Raw genomic sequence first — 14,554 nt, forward strand, 5'->3', positions numbered from 1 at the left:
AAGTTTAATCTGAGCACAAAGCGACATGACAAATGGGAAAACACGGTGTGTTCTCCAAAGCATGAACTCTGAATAAATGATGGGCGCTGAGCTCTGGGCGCTGTAGACTGGAAGGGAGGATGTAAGGAGAAGATTACAGAGGAAAATCTGAGCACTGCAAAGAGGGCCACGGCCCCATTGTGTGCTTGGGATCACAAAGTATCCCTCTGTAAATCTATTTACAGCACCCCTGGTCCTCACTGTCTCTCTACCTCCTGTCATCCATTATAGCGGCTGCTGAATAGAGAGATGAGAAAGGAAAAAGCTACATCCAGCTCATGTCAAAAGAGCAGCTCTTCAAAAGAACCTCCATTTATCAAAGACACTTTCTCTTTTCAAAATTTCAGAGATTCCTGATGGGGTTATATTTACAATTATATTACTGTAAAAAGGTGTATATCTGCTTGTTCGCGTGCCTGACTGTTTTCTGTTCCCCTGTAGGAGAGGGCACATTTTGAGAGTCTTGGGCACCACCTCGGCAAGCTGGGCGAGGAAGGAAAGATTGGCCACAGAGTTATCGACCTCACCAGGCCAGAGGATCTTGACGGTAAGGTTCTTTCTTTTGAAACATATATCACACATAATTCTATCTCTGATTATTTCTAAATGATGTCCATACAGATGATGATTGCATGCCTCCTCGCAAAATCCACATACATTCACTCCTATTTTTACTGAACATTCTTTGCCAAATTCTAAAGAGTTCCTTGCCTGTATTCTCCTATACACTTTTTTTGTGCAGTAAAATAAGGCAAGGTGGCTGGTAGTCTGCTGCTCTATGTGGCTCAGTTCTAGATGGTGGAGTGGAGCATATATGGGTGTGTGTCTGCACATGTGCATGTGTGTGTAATGGGGGTGTGAGGGTGGGGGTGAATGCCATTTGAAATGGGCTGTGGCTCCAAGGTTTTCACAGGTAGGTGAGTGGAGGACAAGGGTGCCTGAGGACAAAGCTGGCTTTTTTCCAAGCTTGGCTCCTGTTGCTGTTGTGCTTGTTTGAGGTCCTGGGCACAGGAGTGTAAATTCGGGTAGCACCAGTGTGACAAAGCGTCATCTCCCTTTGTGGCCATGACTCCTGCACAGCAGCAAGGAGTACCTCGGTGCACCAATGTTTGTCTGACATAAATATTTGTGGCAGTTTCCATGGCACTTCAGAGCCAGAGCAAAGAGGAAAATGGATCTGACTCATCTTTGATGCCTGAAAGACTCTCAAGGCAGAAGGATAGATATTTCTCAGGACAATGTAAGCCCTCACCGTCTTCAGATAGCACGCTACAAACATTTCCCACCAGTTTTTAGCCTGAAATGTTCCTGAATAATTGGTTCACATAGATTTTTATAAATTTAATTTAATTGGTTTACCTCCCAGAAAAAATATTTGTTTACTAACTCCAAAGCAAATGGCAATTTTTTTTATCCTGTCTGCTTTCACATCACACCCAATCTGGAAGATGAGAATTAGAGGTGCAGTTAGTGGTTTCATAGACATGTTTCCCATGTGAGCCACAGCAGCAGAACCCGTCCCACCCCTCTGCCTGCCTGGGCAGATGTGCTTCCAGTCCCTAGCCTCCCAGTGGGAACCTTCCTTCTGTGGCTACTGTGGAGCCAGGGTAGAAGCAGGGCGCGCACCAGTCCAGTTGTGTCCTTTTAAGTCCTGCACGGGGCCGAGGGAAAGGCTAGCACCAGACGCCTCACATCAGTGTTCCCAGTAGGCTATGGATTAGGAGCAGGCAGAGGTTAGCAGAGAGGAGAGGTCCTCTTCCCAGGGGGAAGCAGCATGGCTGGGAGCCAGGGCACTACATATAACTCAAACACGCAGTTACTATTTCTTTCAAATATATCTGTCTGTCTCTTTCAACTTCACCAACAGGAAAACACATACGGATGAATGATGTGAAGCAGGGTTTTATGATGTGAACCACAAAGAGTGTTTACACTTCTGAGAACATGTTGACTTTAGAGCTCCTTGTTTTGAGGCTTTTCTCCTTGATATATGGTAGAATATCTATGTAATTGGAGTTTATTTGTGCTCTCTTTAACTGTTATTACAATTCATATCTATAGCCACACTTTTCATTATTTTATGGGACCATTTGGTACAGGAGAAAGGAACTGAATTTAGAATCTCCTCTGTATTTCAACACAGTATTCCTCAGTAGCTCAGAATGCACTGTATATACTTTGGTGTTTCCTGAAGAGGAAAATTACTGGGTGTACCTCACAGCCCCTAGATAGGGTGTGAAAGCCCCTTGGTGTGTAGCAGCTCTCCCTACAGAACAGAGCAGTCACATTGAGCAGGCCCAGTGTACAGCAGGCCTCTATCATCACTGCAGTTCACAGAAAGCTTTAGGTTGCTTAAACTAATATTTGCAAAGCATGCAGCAACCAAATTAACATCTGCCAAAGTCCTAACGACGGCGATTGGAAAATAGTGGCAGAGGAATGGAAATAGATAGAATTTCCTTCATTTTGCAAAGCCACGAGCCACACGCATGAACCCACCGCAAATTCATTAGGTCTTTTTAAGCTCTGATGAAAAACATTAACAAATACCACAAAGGCCTCAGCGTAGCCCCTTTGTTCATTCACATATGGCAGCATGGAGTTGGTGTGGTGCTGAGGTTGTGTGTTTGTCTAAACCGCCCCCAACACTGAGGGTCCATGGAGAACAAAGGGGGCGTTGAGAGATGCATGGAGGCAGGAAACAGAATTAATCTAAACGCACACTGTGATAATATCAACCAGAGAGTGAGAAAAGATGACGCTTCAGCCAAAAAGCGCCCCTAATAAAGTCTTTATGGAATGAATTGGAAAGAACAGTAATGTTGTATTGTTGTTTCACAGATCATTGATGTTGCGTACATTGGTAGCTCTGAGCTGTTATGAAGTTTGATATGAGTTGATTGTTTGGAGAGGATTGTGTTGTTGTTTTTCGTCCACACTGAGGCCATGGGAATTGAGCCCTGGCTTTTATTGCCTAGGAGTTTTCCCAGAAGAGGCTCTTTAAAAAAATAAAATAAAGCTTAGATAAGGTGCTTTGAGGCATGATGAATATCAAGTCGCAAAAACAATAGTTGAATAGATCAACATGATCAATAAGCATGTTCCATTTTGAAGTTGGCAAATTAAAATCCCCCCCCCCCGATAGGACAAATTTGCGTGTTTGTGTGTATGTGTCTGAGTGTGTGTGCATCTTCTCTTGTGTGTTCAATGCTGGCATGTGAATAGGAATGTATTAAACTCCACTTTAAAGCTAATGGCATGCGAGAGGGGATAGAGCAGACAAAAGTAAAAGCTATAGCCAGCATGCTGAAACATGTCAGGCGTTTGTTCCCATGCTCCCATGCACACGCACACATGCACACACGCACACACACACACACACACACACACACACATACACACACACACACACACTGAAATCATCCAAACTGGGAGAGAGAAAAAAAAAGGATTGACGTGTTAAAATAGGGCTTATATCACTTGTAATTTGTAATGGTTTAATTAGCAGGCTATGAGCTGAGGCTTGAATAGGGGCACTGAGCGCTGTGTCCTATCTGTCCATACACATTAATCTAGCCTGATCCCGCTCTGAGGGAGAGGCTCTATTGTCAGCAGTAAATGCCTTCAGTCAGAGGTGTTAGATTTGATCCCAATGGGGAGGGCTTGGCAGGTTTGCGTGATTGTTGCTTGCTCACTGAAGCTCATCCTCTTGAGCGGATTCCTGGGTGACATTATGTGTCTGCCCGCAGAACAAAGATGAGTAAGGAGGAGAGAAGGGGGAGGAGAGAGGGGGAGAGGGGATGGCTGGGGCAGCACTACCCTCTGGCTTGGTACATGGTCGAGTCTGAGCCTGCAGCTCACAGGTGCGATAGGCTGTTGGGCCTCACTACATTCTCTCTCTATTTCTCTCTCCTTTTTTTCTGCTTTCTCTTCATTCACGTAACCATTCTCTTCTCTCTTGCCGCCCCCCCACCCCTCTACACACATGCACGCACACACACTCATTCTCACTGTAATTCATGCCGCTCATCTGCAGTGTTTCCAGGAGAGACAAATTAAAAGGGGATTCTCATATCGCTCTGTCACACTTGAGCTGCGGGCCTCATGAATCACAATAAATTCTATTAAGCAGCACTCCTTCTGTTTCCCCCCTCCCCAGCTACAACCCAGGGGGCCTGCCCCTGTCACTGCTAAACATCTGTGTTTATTTACACAATCACACACCTAACTAACTGATTCCTAAATGGCCTGCTCCTCCTGAAGAAAAAAAAATAGTTAATGCTCATTTGCAAAATGTCAGAGCAGTGTCATTCTTTTTGAATGAAAAGACAGAAACAATGTTGCAGTAAATTGCATGTTGTTGTTTCTGGGGATTTGCTGAGCCTGGCTGCTAATGCGCAGGATGCCTTTGATTAAGGCAGACATATTGTAATGCCTTATCGCCCAGAGGACAATAAATAGTAGGGCTGGATGAGGGACCGCATGCGTATCCGCCTGTGGGAACGTTACATGGTCCCATATATGGAACGTCACTGTCTAAATTCCTGCCTCAGAGAGATTATAGTACAGACATGAGGATCATCTCAGGTCAAAGGTCAAAATGAGACTCAGGGTGTAGGTTTCCTGTGGGTGAATGGCAGCCCTTGCTCTGAGTCAGCTTGATACCTGCACCTCTCTGTTTTATACAAGGCCAAGACCACTGTACATACAAAACCCTGTACAATTATGTTAAGATGATGTAATACTCCTTCTGTTCCTTTCTATGGCTTGCTGGAGCATATAACAACAAGGAGAAGGCACCTCTCCATGTGCCATCACGTGAAGCAAAGATCCATGCCTCCCTTGGCTCCCCTCCAGTGAGCTAAGTCAAGTGGCTGGTTTCCTGGCTAACTATGGATGTGGCACTAGCTGATGGCAGGCGGTTGTTTTGTCCCCCTCCCTGTAAGACGCTCACCTCTGCCCGTATGCATGCACACCAGTATATAAATTGCTGAATCAGTGTCAGTGATAGAGTAATGGCACGGGAGGCATCGTAAATTACATCGAGCGATCCCGGGGCACAGACACTGGCTGTCGTGTCTGAGTGAGCGCTGCGCTCCTGAGCTAATGAATACCTTCATCTGGCCCCGGCAGTCAGCAGATTGCCCCGCGTTGATGGATACTGTCAGCCCTCCGCCACACCACATTTCATTGCACAATAAACATGGTTGTCAAAACCAAACAAAGTGAAATCAATTCATCCTGTACAGTGAGTGCATGCTAAATGAAATTAACGTACTGTGGGGTTCGGTGGCAGCAAAGGTAGTGTATTATTTCTGAATTCATGATGGCTTTAGGGCCTATAGCATTCCTGGAGGCAAGAGCCGACAGCGTTTGCTTGCAGACAGAACAGGAGACAGTTGGCAAACAGGAGAAGAAACAAGAGTGTGAGTTTGAGAAAGTGTTTATGAAAGGGACACAATAGACTCTGAACCTTTGAGAGAAACAGAATGTGTGCATATTTGTACGTGTGTTTCTATCAGTTTAGAGGCAGGCCTTTGCATATAGCTATTAAAGGGCAAGACTTTGCAAAGTAAAGTAAATCTTTGCAGATTAGGCCGTCTCCCCAGGCATCTGGAAGAGGATGATCATATGAACAGTATGGTGAAGCCAGAAAAGGGGCTTTGAGAAGAGAGCAGGCTGACCAGCAGATGCTCCTATATGACTGTGACTCTGAACTTCCATTGGCCAGAACTACTGTATATGACGAGAGCTGAATCCTCTGGGCAGCGGCTGATGCAGTGTGACCATGTGAAAAGACAATTTGCACTGGCCTCCCAGATAAAGGCAAGCCTCTCTGGATCATAAATGTGTCGGTATGACTGTTCAACATGAGCTGGTGTAAATCGATTTGAAGGGCCTTTGTACTGGGAGAAACAGGTTTCCTAGTGGACAGCTGGACCCCAAACAGACTCCTTCTGAGCCTCAACCAAGACCAACTTCCACAAGGCCTCCATCTCTGTTATTAGTCTTGGAGGTGGTTGTGTCCCCTCAGCATAACATGTGTGTGTGTGTGTGTTTGTGACCATGAATATGGCCTTTTCCTGTAGTGGTTTCACAGAGAACACACACTTTCCAAACGGAAGACAATCAAATTCCTCAGGTTCGGAGATGGTGCAGAAGTTTCTTCACTGTATAGAGCAGAATGAGGGCTCTGTGACGAGTGAATTAATTTTGCTGCAACACAGCCCTCCATTACTCATTAAGAGTTTGATTTTGTTTATCAACTGAAATAATAATAGAAATCAAACCCCAGGTAACGTGTGCCAAGGCTGCTAGTGGAATGTCCTAATGAGAAGGCTTCACATGTGGATGATGAAATATGCATGAGTCATCCCAAGCTTTCTTTTCCAGATTTGAGATCATTAAAGATGTATCGTAGCATATGGAAAGCTTTTTTTTTTGTCTTATTTTTCAAGCCTTGTTTATCAACATGTTTTTGTTTGTTTAAATATTCATACTGCTTTTATTTAATTCTTTCACATCTTACATATAAAAGGAAGCAAATGCGCATGCAAACAGAAATCATTATCAGTCTGATGTACAGTTTAATAGAGAGAGAAACTCTCTTATGCTGATTGTGAATGGCCTGATTGAGAAACAGCACTTCGGCACACTCTCATCTCAACTGTGTGCCTGGTTTGTTTGTTTGTGTGTGTGTATGTGTGTGTGTAAAGTGGAGGAGGGGTATGCCTGAATTGATTTGTGCATATATGTGTTAAAATGTTCTTTGGAAGAATGTTTTATTAAGATTTGGCAGAGTTCACACTTCCCTCCTTGATTTTCTTTTTTTAAAGACTGCCTCAAGTCCCATATTTGTTATTTATGTTGGCATTCTTGCATGTTTTATAGAAACTATGAATGTCAAATTGAAATGTATGTGGCTGAATAGAGAAGTCTGAACACTTGCAGAGACTGAGACAAAATATTTAACTGGCATTGAAGTCCAAGGTCCTCTTCTTTTGGTTTTGGAGTGTTTTGGACCGGCTCCACCTTAGACTTACATAGTATATACTTTGTCAGCATGTAAAACATGGGCCTGTCAAGCCAGTTTGTTCCACTCAGTAGAAAGCCTTCTACAGCGCTGCAGGAGGATCTGTGGCTCAGCACTGAGCTGAGGCAAGGTCCAGTGATAGTAGTGATGACGGCAGATGAGGGAGAGACTGGACATGACTTGTGGCATTTGATTAATGTCTTGCCTCGCTCTTTCTCCTTGTTCCTGCTCTGGCACTTCCAGGGAGCAAAGAACTCAATGGCTCTACAGATAAACTACAACCGTATTATTGTTGGCCAACAGGAGGCGCCAGCACTACTGAGGCACGGGTCTACAGAGAATCCCGAGGAAGGAACAACAATGAGCCTCACATTAAACGGCCTATGAACGCATTCATGGTGTGGGCCAAGGATGAGCGGCGCAAGATCCTTCAGGCCTTCCCTGACATGCACAATTCCAACATCAGCAAAATCTTGGGTAAGACCTTCTAATTCAAATATCACTTGCTCCTGCTAGTAGTTTAAGGAGCCAATCAACTAGGACAGTACAACTGTAGCTTTTGTATAGCTGCCTATAAGCCTTTCAAAAAGCCCATACATATGTTTCATAAGAGAAAGCTTTAGATGTTACATATAAGATATTTGGATATTACAGTTTATCTGTTCATGAAGTAAGTGCTGTCTGCATCTACATTATTGTACCTGCATTACTAGAAAGACTTCATTTTTGAAATGTAGCATCTTTCATCTCTGCCTCTAGTCACCCCTCAGCTGGACACAAGCACTGGGCTGTTTGACTGTTGACAATAGTGATAAACGTGCAGTGTTGATAGTTCTATGCTCATAGCAAGAAGAAACAGAAGTTCATTCATGACACCCTGTAAAGACGAATGGCATGGCTCTGAGAATCACTTCGTTGTTCACAAGGGTGCTGAGCAGAGATCTTCCGTTCAGTGGTTCCCTTAAAAAATCCAAATTTTCCCAATGGCTCATAGATTTACCAAATTGGATCCTTACACAGATTCATTTTGTGCGTTTACATACAAGTTTTTTGCTCTTTGATAACGACAGCCTGGTGCAGTTAGTACCCGTGCATATTTAAACATCTGTACTCAGCTCCATGGGTTGGGGGTGGTAGGGAAGACTATTGGCGTGTTATCTGATTGGCTACTGTGGCTCAATCCACCTCAGCATACAGATGGATTTACAGCACGTCACTACCGTAAGTGTTTGTCATGAAAAATGACAGAGGCTAAATGGGTCTCATCCCGTCAGCATCGAGAGTCCATACATCAGGGCTATTAAAAGTGCCGTCATCCAGTACCTAGTAGGACACACTAGACAGCTAGTGGTATTTACTATACTAGCTTGTTGTTTCTTTAGTGTTGACATTGGTGCTTGTCTCTCATCTTAGATAATGTGTGTACAATGCAAGCAGGGCTATCAAGAAGTTGTAGTCAAACAGGCAATACATTTGGCCCTTAATTCTGACAGAAACATTTTAAGATAATAAACAAATTATATTTTTCCGCAATGTTATTGACTACAAATTCTCAAAACTGCTTTTCAGTGTCTGTGTTCAATCAGAATCTGACTCTGAGCATCTACTGTGTTGTATAGGATCTCGGTGGAAGTCCATGTCTAACCAGGAGAAGCAGCCGTACTACGAGGAGCAGGCCCGTCTCAGCAAGATCCACCTAGAGAAGTACCCTAACTACAAGTACAAGCCGCGGCCTAAGAGGACCTGCATTATCGACGGGAAGAAGCTCCGCATTGGCGAGTACAAGCAGATGATGCGTTCACGAAGACAAGAGATGAGGCAGTTCTTCACTGTGGGGTAGGAGCGCAGTCAGAAAACCCACAACTACAGTAGAGCAGACACACACACACACCCATACACACAGACCCAAGCTTGCAACTTGCCAGCAATTGGGGACTGTAGCTTTTTGTCTCCTTAAGGCTTATCCTTGTAACCTTAACAAACAATGTAAGTAATACTGAATAACTTAGATCAGTTTTTTTAGTGAAGGCTTTCTCCAAACTTGATGACTGTTGAGTTTACCTCTGTTGTTATATTTTTTTAATACAATAACAAGAGCCCAAAATCAAATAGATTTCCACATCCACCTTAAGATCAAATGCTTTTTAACAGCTGTGATTTATTAATTCAAGACAATGGCAGTCTGCAAGTGGAGCATGAAATGCAGACATTATTACAGGATATAAGCTATAAGTATAGACTTACAGAAGCCTGGAGGGCTGCAGTCTGGACTTTAACTCCTTAATTTACTGTGTGTGGTCAGCGAGGAGAAACCTTCTCCAGGTGTTCCCGCGTCAGTCATAAGATACAGTGGCTGGAGTATCAATCATCCAGCGCAACACCAGACAAAAGCAGCACTAACCACATATTGGCTTTATGTCGCCAATAAACTGGGTACTGTTTCTGAACAACTCAAAACGGGAGCTGTCAGGAGAACCTCCCTTTCCCCAAATCATTTTCACAGAGCCACTGGCTTAGGGCAGACTGCTGTGGGGAACCCTTAATCCAACAGTCTCAGTTTAGGCGTCTGAACCAAAATCATCTCTGGGGTTGCCCTGCGATTCACACTCAGCATTTTTTCCATTTGTTCAAAATGTGTCATTCTTTTGTCATATTTGATGTTCAACTCTTGCACCAAAGTAAGTCACAAGAGAGAAATGTGAATGATCTTGATTCATAATCTCTCTGTCTCTCTCTCTCTTTGTCTGTCCCACATTCAGGCAGCAGCCGCAGATCCCCATCAGCACCAGTGCCGGCGTGGTCTATCCTGGGGCCATAACCATGGCGACCACCACACCCTCACCTCAGATGACATCAGAGTGCTCAAGTGCCTCAGCAAGTCCTGAGCCCTCCATCCCTGTCATCCAGAGCACCTACAACATGAAGCTAGAGCCCACCACCTTGGCCAACAACAGCGAGCCGGTCAATGGCGAGGATGAGATAGACATGTACGAGGACTTTGAGGATGAGCCCAAATCAGACTATAGCAGTGAGAATGACACACAAGAGCCAGTCAGCGCCAACTGAGGCCTCTAGAATCAAAGAGGCACATGCATACGCAACACTCATACAGGAGGAAGCCCAGAGGGCTGGTCTGATCTGAAGGAGGGAAAGAACAAAAGAAAAGGAAAAAACTACACCACAAAAGAAAAAAAAAGTTTAAAAAAGTGGAAAAAAAAAATCTTAACGATGATATATCATTTAGGAGCCAGCATGCAGATGTGGCTTCATCAGAATCAACAGCTATTTGGTCTTAAATGTTTCTTAAAGTGTGTGAAGCAGTTTGGTTGTGGTAATTTTGAGGTTTTTTTTTTTTTTTTTAAATCTCATTGTTTATTTTTGCATTGTGATCATGGACATTTACACAATTAGTTTATTGCCTATAACAAAAGACGGAACTTGAAATTGAATATTTGATATGAATCTATAATTCTTATAGTCATTTACCTTTTTCTCTTCAGTTAGATGATTTTGATATATTACATAACTGTTCAAGATGGGAATAATATTCTCACTCAGGTATGCTGTGCCAGCCAACAGCTTGTGAATGTTTTTAATCTGAATTAAAATATTACCAGAACAAAATATCTCAAAATTCATAAGGAGTGATTCCATCATTTTACAGAGGGAAAATCACACACTCCAATTATTATAATTATTATTATTATTATTATTATTATTATTATTATTATTATTATTATTATACAAACTGCACAGTTTTGTGCAGAAGTGCCAAACATTTCAAGTTTTCTCTAAAATCTTACACTTTAAAGTCTTTTGGGAGAGGCTACATGAGTCTTAGACAATCTTTTGATCTCTTAATGCAGCTTCATTATCCAGTCTTTCTTTAATTTACCCTAACAGAATAAAGAAATGAAACTCAGGAACTTGGAGACAGCACGCTCTGCAGGAAGTGATGTGACGTCTTTGGGTGGTAGCTTGTGATGCTAGCTGTTCTCCAGGGAGCCCAATGCAGTGATCATCAATGACCCCAGCAGCCCTTTCATTTCCCCAATCCACCAGCCCAGTCCACACAGAGCACTGTAGCATTCTCCTCTCATTCCCAGCTCTACAACCCAGTCCGACTCACCAAGTTCTTAATCAGACTGATTGTAATCAGGCCAGAATGCTAAAGGGCCAAAGGCCTCCAATCTGTGGGATTGGAACAGCAGCGAAAGGCAGCTTTGGGGGCATTACAATCTCAAATTGATGTTGTACAATGTGTAGCTACAGTACATTCTGTTAAACGCTTTAGCCCCATTTGGATGGCAAGTTTAAAGTCTTAGGTCTTAAAACTTCATTTTTATTCAATCTTAATTCTTTTTAGACATTGTAAATCTTAAATTGACACTAAGAAGTCTTAAAGCAGAGCATGGTCATTGGGTTGATGCAATGAGTTGATTACTGCAGCAGTCTTAAGAGGAGTGACAGTTTTTGAGGATGTTTCTAAACAGAGAGAAAAGGCTATAATCACATAATGTCCATAAAACATGTTGTCATGTACACATGACAAAGGACAGTTTTTCCTCCAAAATACTGATCTCTGAATTAGTGCACTTATGTAAACTCTTACTCCATCATGTTTTTGTCCCTACAGTTAAGCCTTGTTTTGTTATTTCTAATAGTGTGAAGACAGTTTTTGGAAAGCACTTATCTCTTGCATTTAAAAGATGACAACGTGCAATTACTCACAAACAAGGGGCACAAATTCTCTAACCTAATATCAGCTAAAAAGATGACAAGTGGTGACCTTCTGGAGACTGCAGCTAAATAAAGCTCCTCTAGCGGTCAAGGCCTTGATGTCGAGACTCATATCCTCTTTACAGGGCAGAAGGTCTAAGTGGCTCCCCTCCCTGCCATGCCCTGCCCTGACCCCTGCCCACGGCAACCTCAGCACCCAGGGGGCGCCATCTGGCTCAGAGAGGGAGAAAACACTAGGGAGGGATGGGAAACAATAAAAATGGGGTGTGTGTCCCTCATTGTGCTCTCCATCAAAGTGCTGGAAGTAAGGCCTCAACAGGGCTCCCACCCCGGCCCAATCACCAGGCACTGGCGAGCAGATGGAACAAGTACATCAAGCTGTGGGGGATTATTAAAATGACTGACGAGTGGGTATCATCTGAAATACAGCATTATTAATGCATGAGTCCAGCAATTCTCCTCCCTTGCCCTTGAACCTGTCCATTTCAGAAAGAGTGTAGAGGTTTTTGAAGGATCTGAATGGCTGGTCACTGACTTTTGCTGGTCAGGATTCCCACTGCTGGTCACTGCATTTCTCTCCCAGCTCTAATTGGTACAGATGGCTCTTCATCTCTATAGTACTCTTATTTTCTGTACTTTTATTTTCTATACCCATTCAGAGCTGGCTTGCATCGTTTCTACTTTTGGAAGCATTTATATTAAGTCTTGTAAGTTTTTAAGCACCTCATTAACAATTCCTATTTTATTTTCTTCACATTTTTTTTCTACATTGTTCTCATTTTGAGGTACAACACATGTTTTAAGGATACTCTCCCACAAACAAACTCTAGCAGATTTCCCTCCGGGTCAACCTGTCTGGTATTTTTAAGCTGTTACTCCTGTTTGTTGGTGGATAGATTGATTTGTATGTGATTGTAAATATTTTCATGACCATGCCACACCGATTCAATGGGCTGGTAGTTAAAAAGGACTCTTGATGGAACTGAAACTTGACTGTGCTTATATAGCAAAAAAAAAGAAAAAAAGAAAGAAAAAAAATGACAAAGAACTCATATCTCATGAGGAGACAATGTTTCATAAGTGTTATAAGCACTGGATATAAATTGTATTTTTATCAATTCTGACTAATGTGAAGCTGTTGTATGAGGAAAAAAACCCTGAATGAACAAAATTCCCCAGTTGGACTCATGTGGGTTTGCACTCACAGTTACCAGATTTGAGTCATTTTTCTGTCTACTTATTTTGTTTATTTATGCAAAGACACATGTGATGAATGAACACTTTGTTTAAGCTTCAGGGCTGCCTAGGGGAGAGACTCAGCACAAGAGAGTGAGCAGAAAATTCAACAGCAGGCTTGCATAGTAACTGGTTAGCCGTGAAACATCGGACTTCAGAAGTGCATTGTATATTGTATTTGAAACTGTAGAGTGTGTATCAACATTTTATTGTATTTATTAGCCACTGCTGGCTCTAAAATTGTCAGTAAAACAACAAATGGACAATCAGAGAAATTAAAACATGTTTGATGAATTGGAGCTACAAAAAAAAAAGTTTTCAATGAATTCACCATCTCATTTAGATTTTATTGTAAATATAACATAGGAAATAGAATTATATTTTTGTTCATGAGTACTTAGTGAAGTATAAGTTATGTATTTGGCTGTTCTATTTTATTTTCTTTTTTACATTTGTGTATGTGGATTCATGTTTTTAAAAACCTGACAAGTCACTGTACCTCATGTAGATGCTGAATTTTTCTGCCCGTTGAAAGAGAGCAGTATTGGACCTGAGAAAGAGAGAAGCACCTCACTTGCTTATGTTTTGATAATCTTCCCCTGGACAATTCAAAGAACCAATCAAAATGAAAGCATACCCATCTGACTACATAGAAAAGTAATTACAAATAAGGTACTCATTTAAACAACAAGCACTTGATGTACAAAATTTATGAAATAATTTGTGTTTCCAATCATGATACAATCTTAGTGATATACTGTATATCCTCACTTGTGTTTTGTGTTTATTACAGCGCTCATAGTATGTGGCAAATTCCTTATGAGGAGCTGATATCAGCGTAAAATAAACATAAATCTGCATGCATTTGGCTTGCATTTACATTATAAGAATGAACAAAGGTGTTTTTATGAATGATTATTTTGTTGAAAAACACAAGTGCTGTTCTTGGATTATTTTGAAAGGTGGGAGCGTGCAAATATTTATTAGTTTTAATGTGGCAAAATGCACAAACATTCATGTGCATTCTTAGTCTATATTCTCCTTGCCATTTTCTCTATGTTGCTGATTTTTAATGAACATGTTCATGACTATCCAGCCATCTGCAAATGTAGCCCTCACAACTTTTTTCTATTAATCCACTTGTTAGACAAGCAAATGGTTTGATTGAACAACTGAAGACAAAAGCTTGTATGCTGTTTCAACATTACTTACTGTAACTTGATTTTTTTTTTTTTTTTTTTTCTGTCTGAACTTTGTGATGTATATGGTGGGAATGTTCTCTGTGTTAATTTAATCAGCACAATTCACTGACATGCTGGACTGACATGCTAGCTGCTGTTCAGAAGTGTAAAATTTGTTGTTCAGGGCAACATTTATAGTTGTCTATATGGTACTTTGCTTTTTAGAATTGTTTGTCTCTCAAGCAACACTGTGTGGCTCTTCTATCACTGGGGCCGTTGTTTTGAAATTGCTGGCAGCCTGATACAGTTTTTCTGCGTAGAAATC

General features: G+C 42.0%; 1 protein-coding gene across 2 annotated transcripts in view; it reads left to right on the top strand.

The window, feature by feature from the left end:
• Positions 1-10,705, top strand: part of LOC139653077 (transcription factor SOX-6-like) — a 142,414-nt gene extending 131,709 nt beyond the window's left edge. The window contains exons 15-18 of one of the 2 annotated variants that reach the window (XM_071530034.1): positions 481-586; positions 7,376-7,549; positions 8,692-8,908; positions 9,832-10,705. In XM_071530034.1, the coding sequence (XP_071386135.1) occupies positions 481-586; positions 7,376-7,549; positions 8,692-8,908; positions 9,832-10,138 (804 nt within the window). In that variant the 3' untranslated portion in view covers positions 10,139-10,705. Of the gene's footprint in view, positions 1-480; positions 587-7,315; positions 7,550-8,691; positions 8,909-9,831 lie in introns of both variants that reach the window. The other variant, XM_071530035.1, reaches the window with a different exon arrangement.
• The last annotated feature ends 3,849 nt before the right edge of the window (positions 10,706-14,554 follow it).

Source organism: Centroberyx affinis, unplaced genomic scaffold (assembly GCF_046629955.1).
Source record: "Centroberyx affinis isolate AG114_WGS23_722 - 3 ecotype Tasmania unplaced genomic scaffold, CSIRO-AGI_Caff_v1 ptg001863l_1, whole genome shotgun sequence".
NCBI lineage: Eukaryota > Metazoa > Chordata > Actinopteri > Beryciformes > Berycidae > Centroberyx > Centroberyx affinis.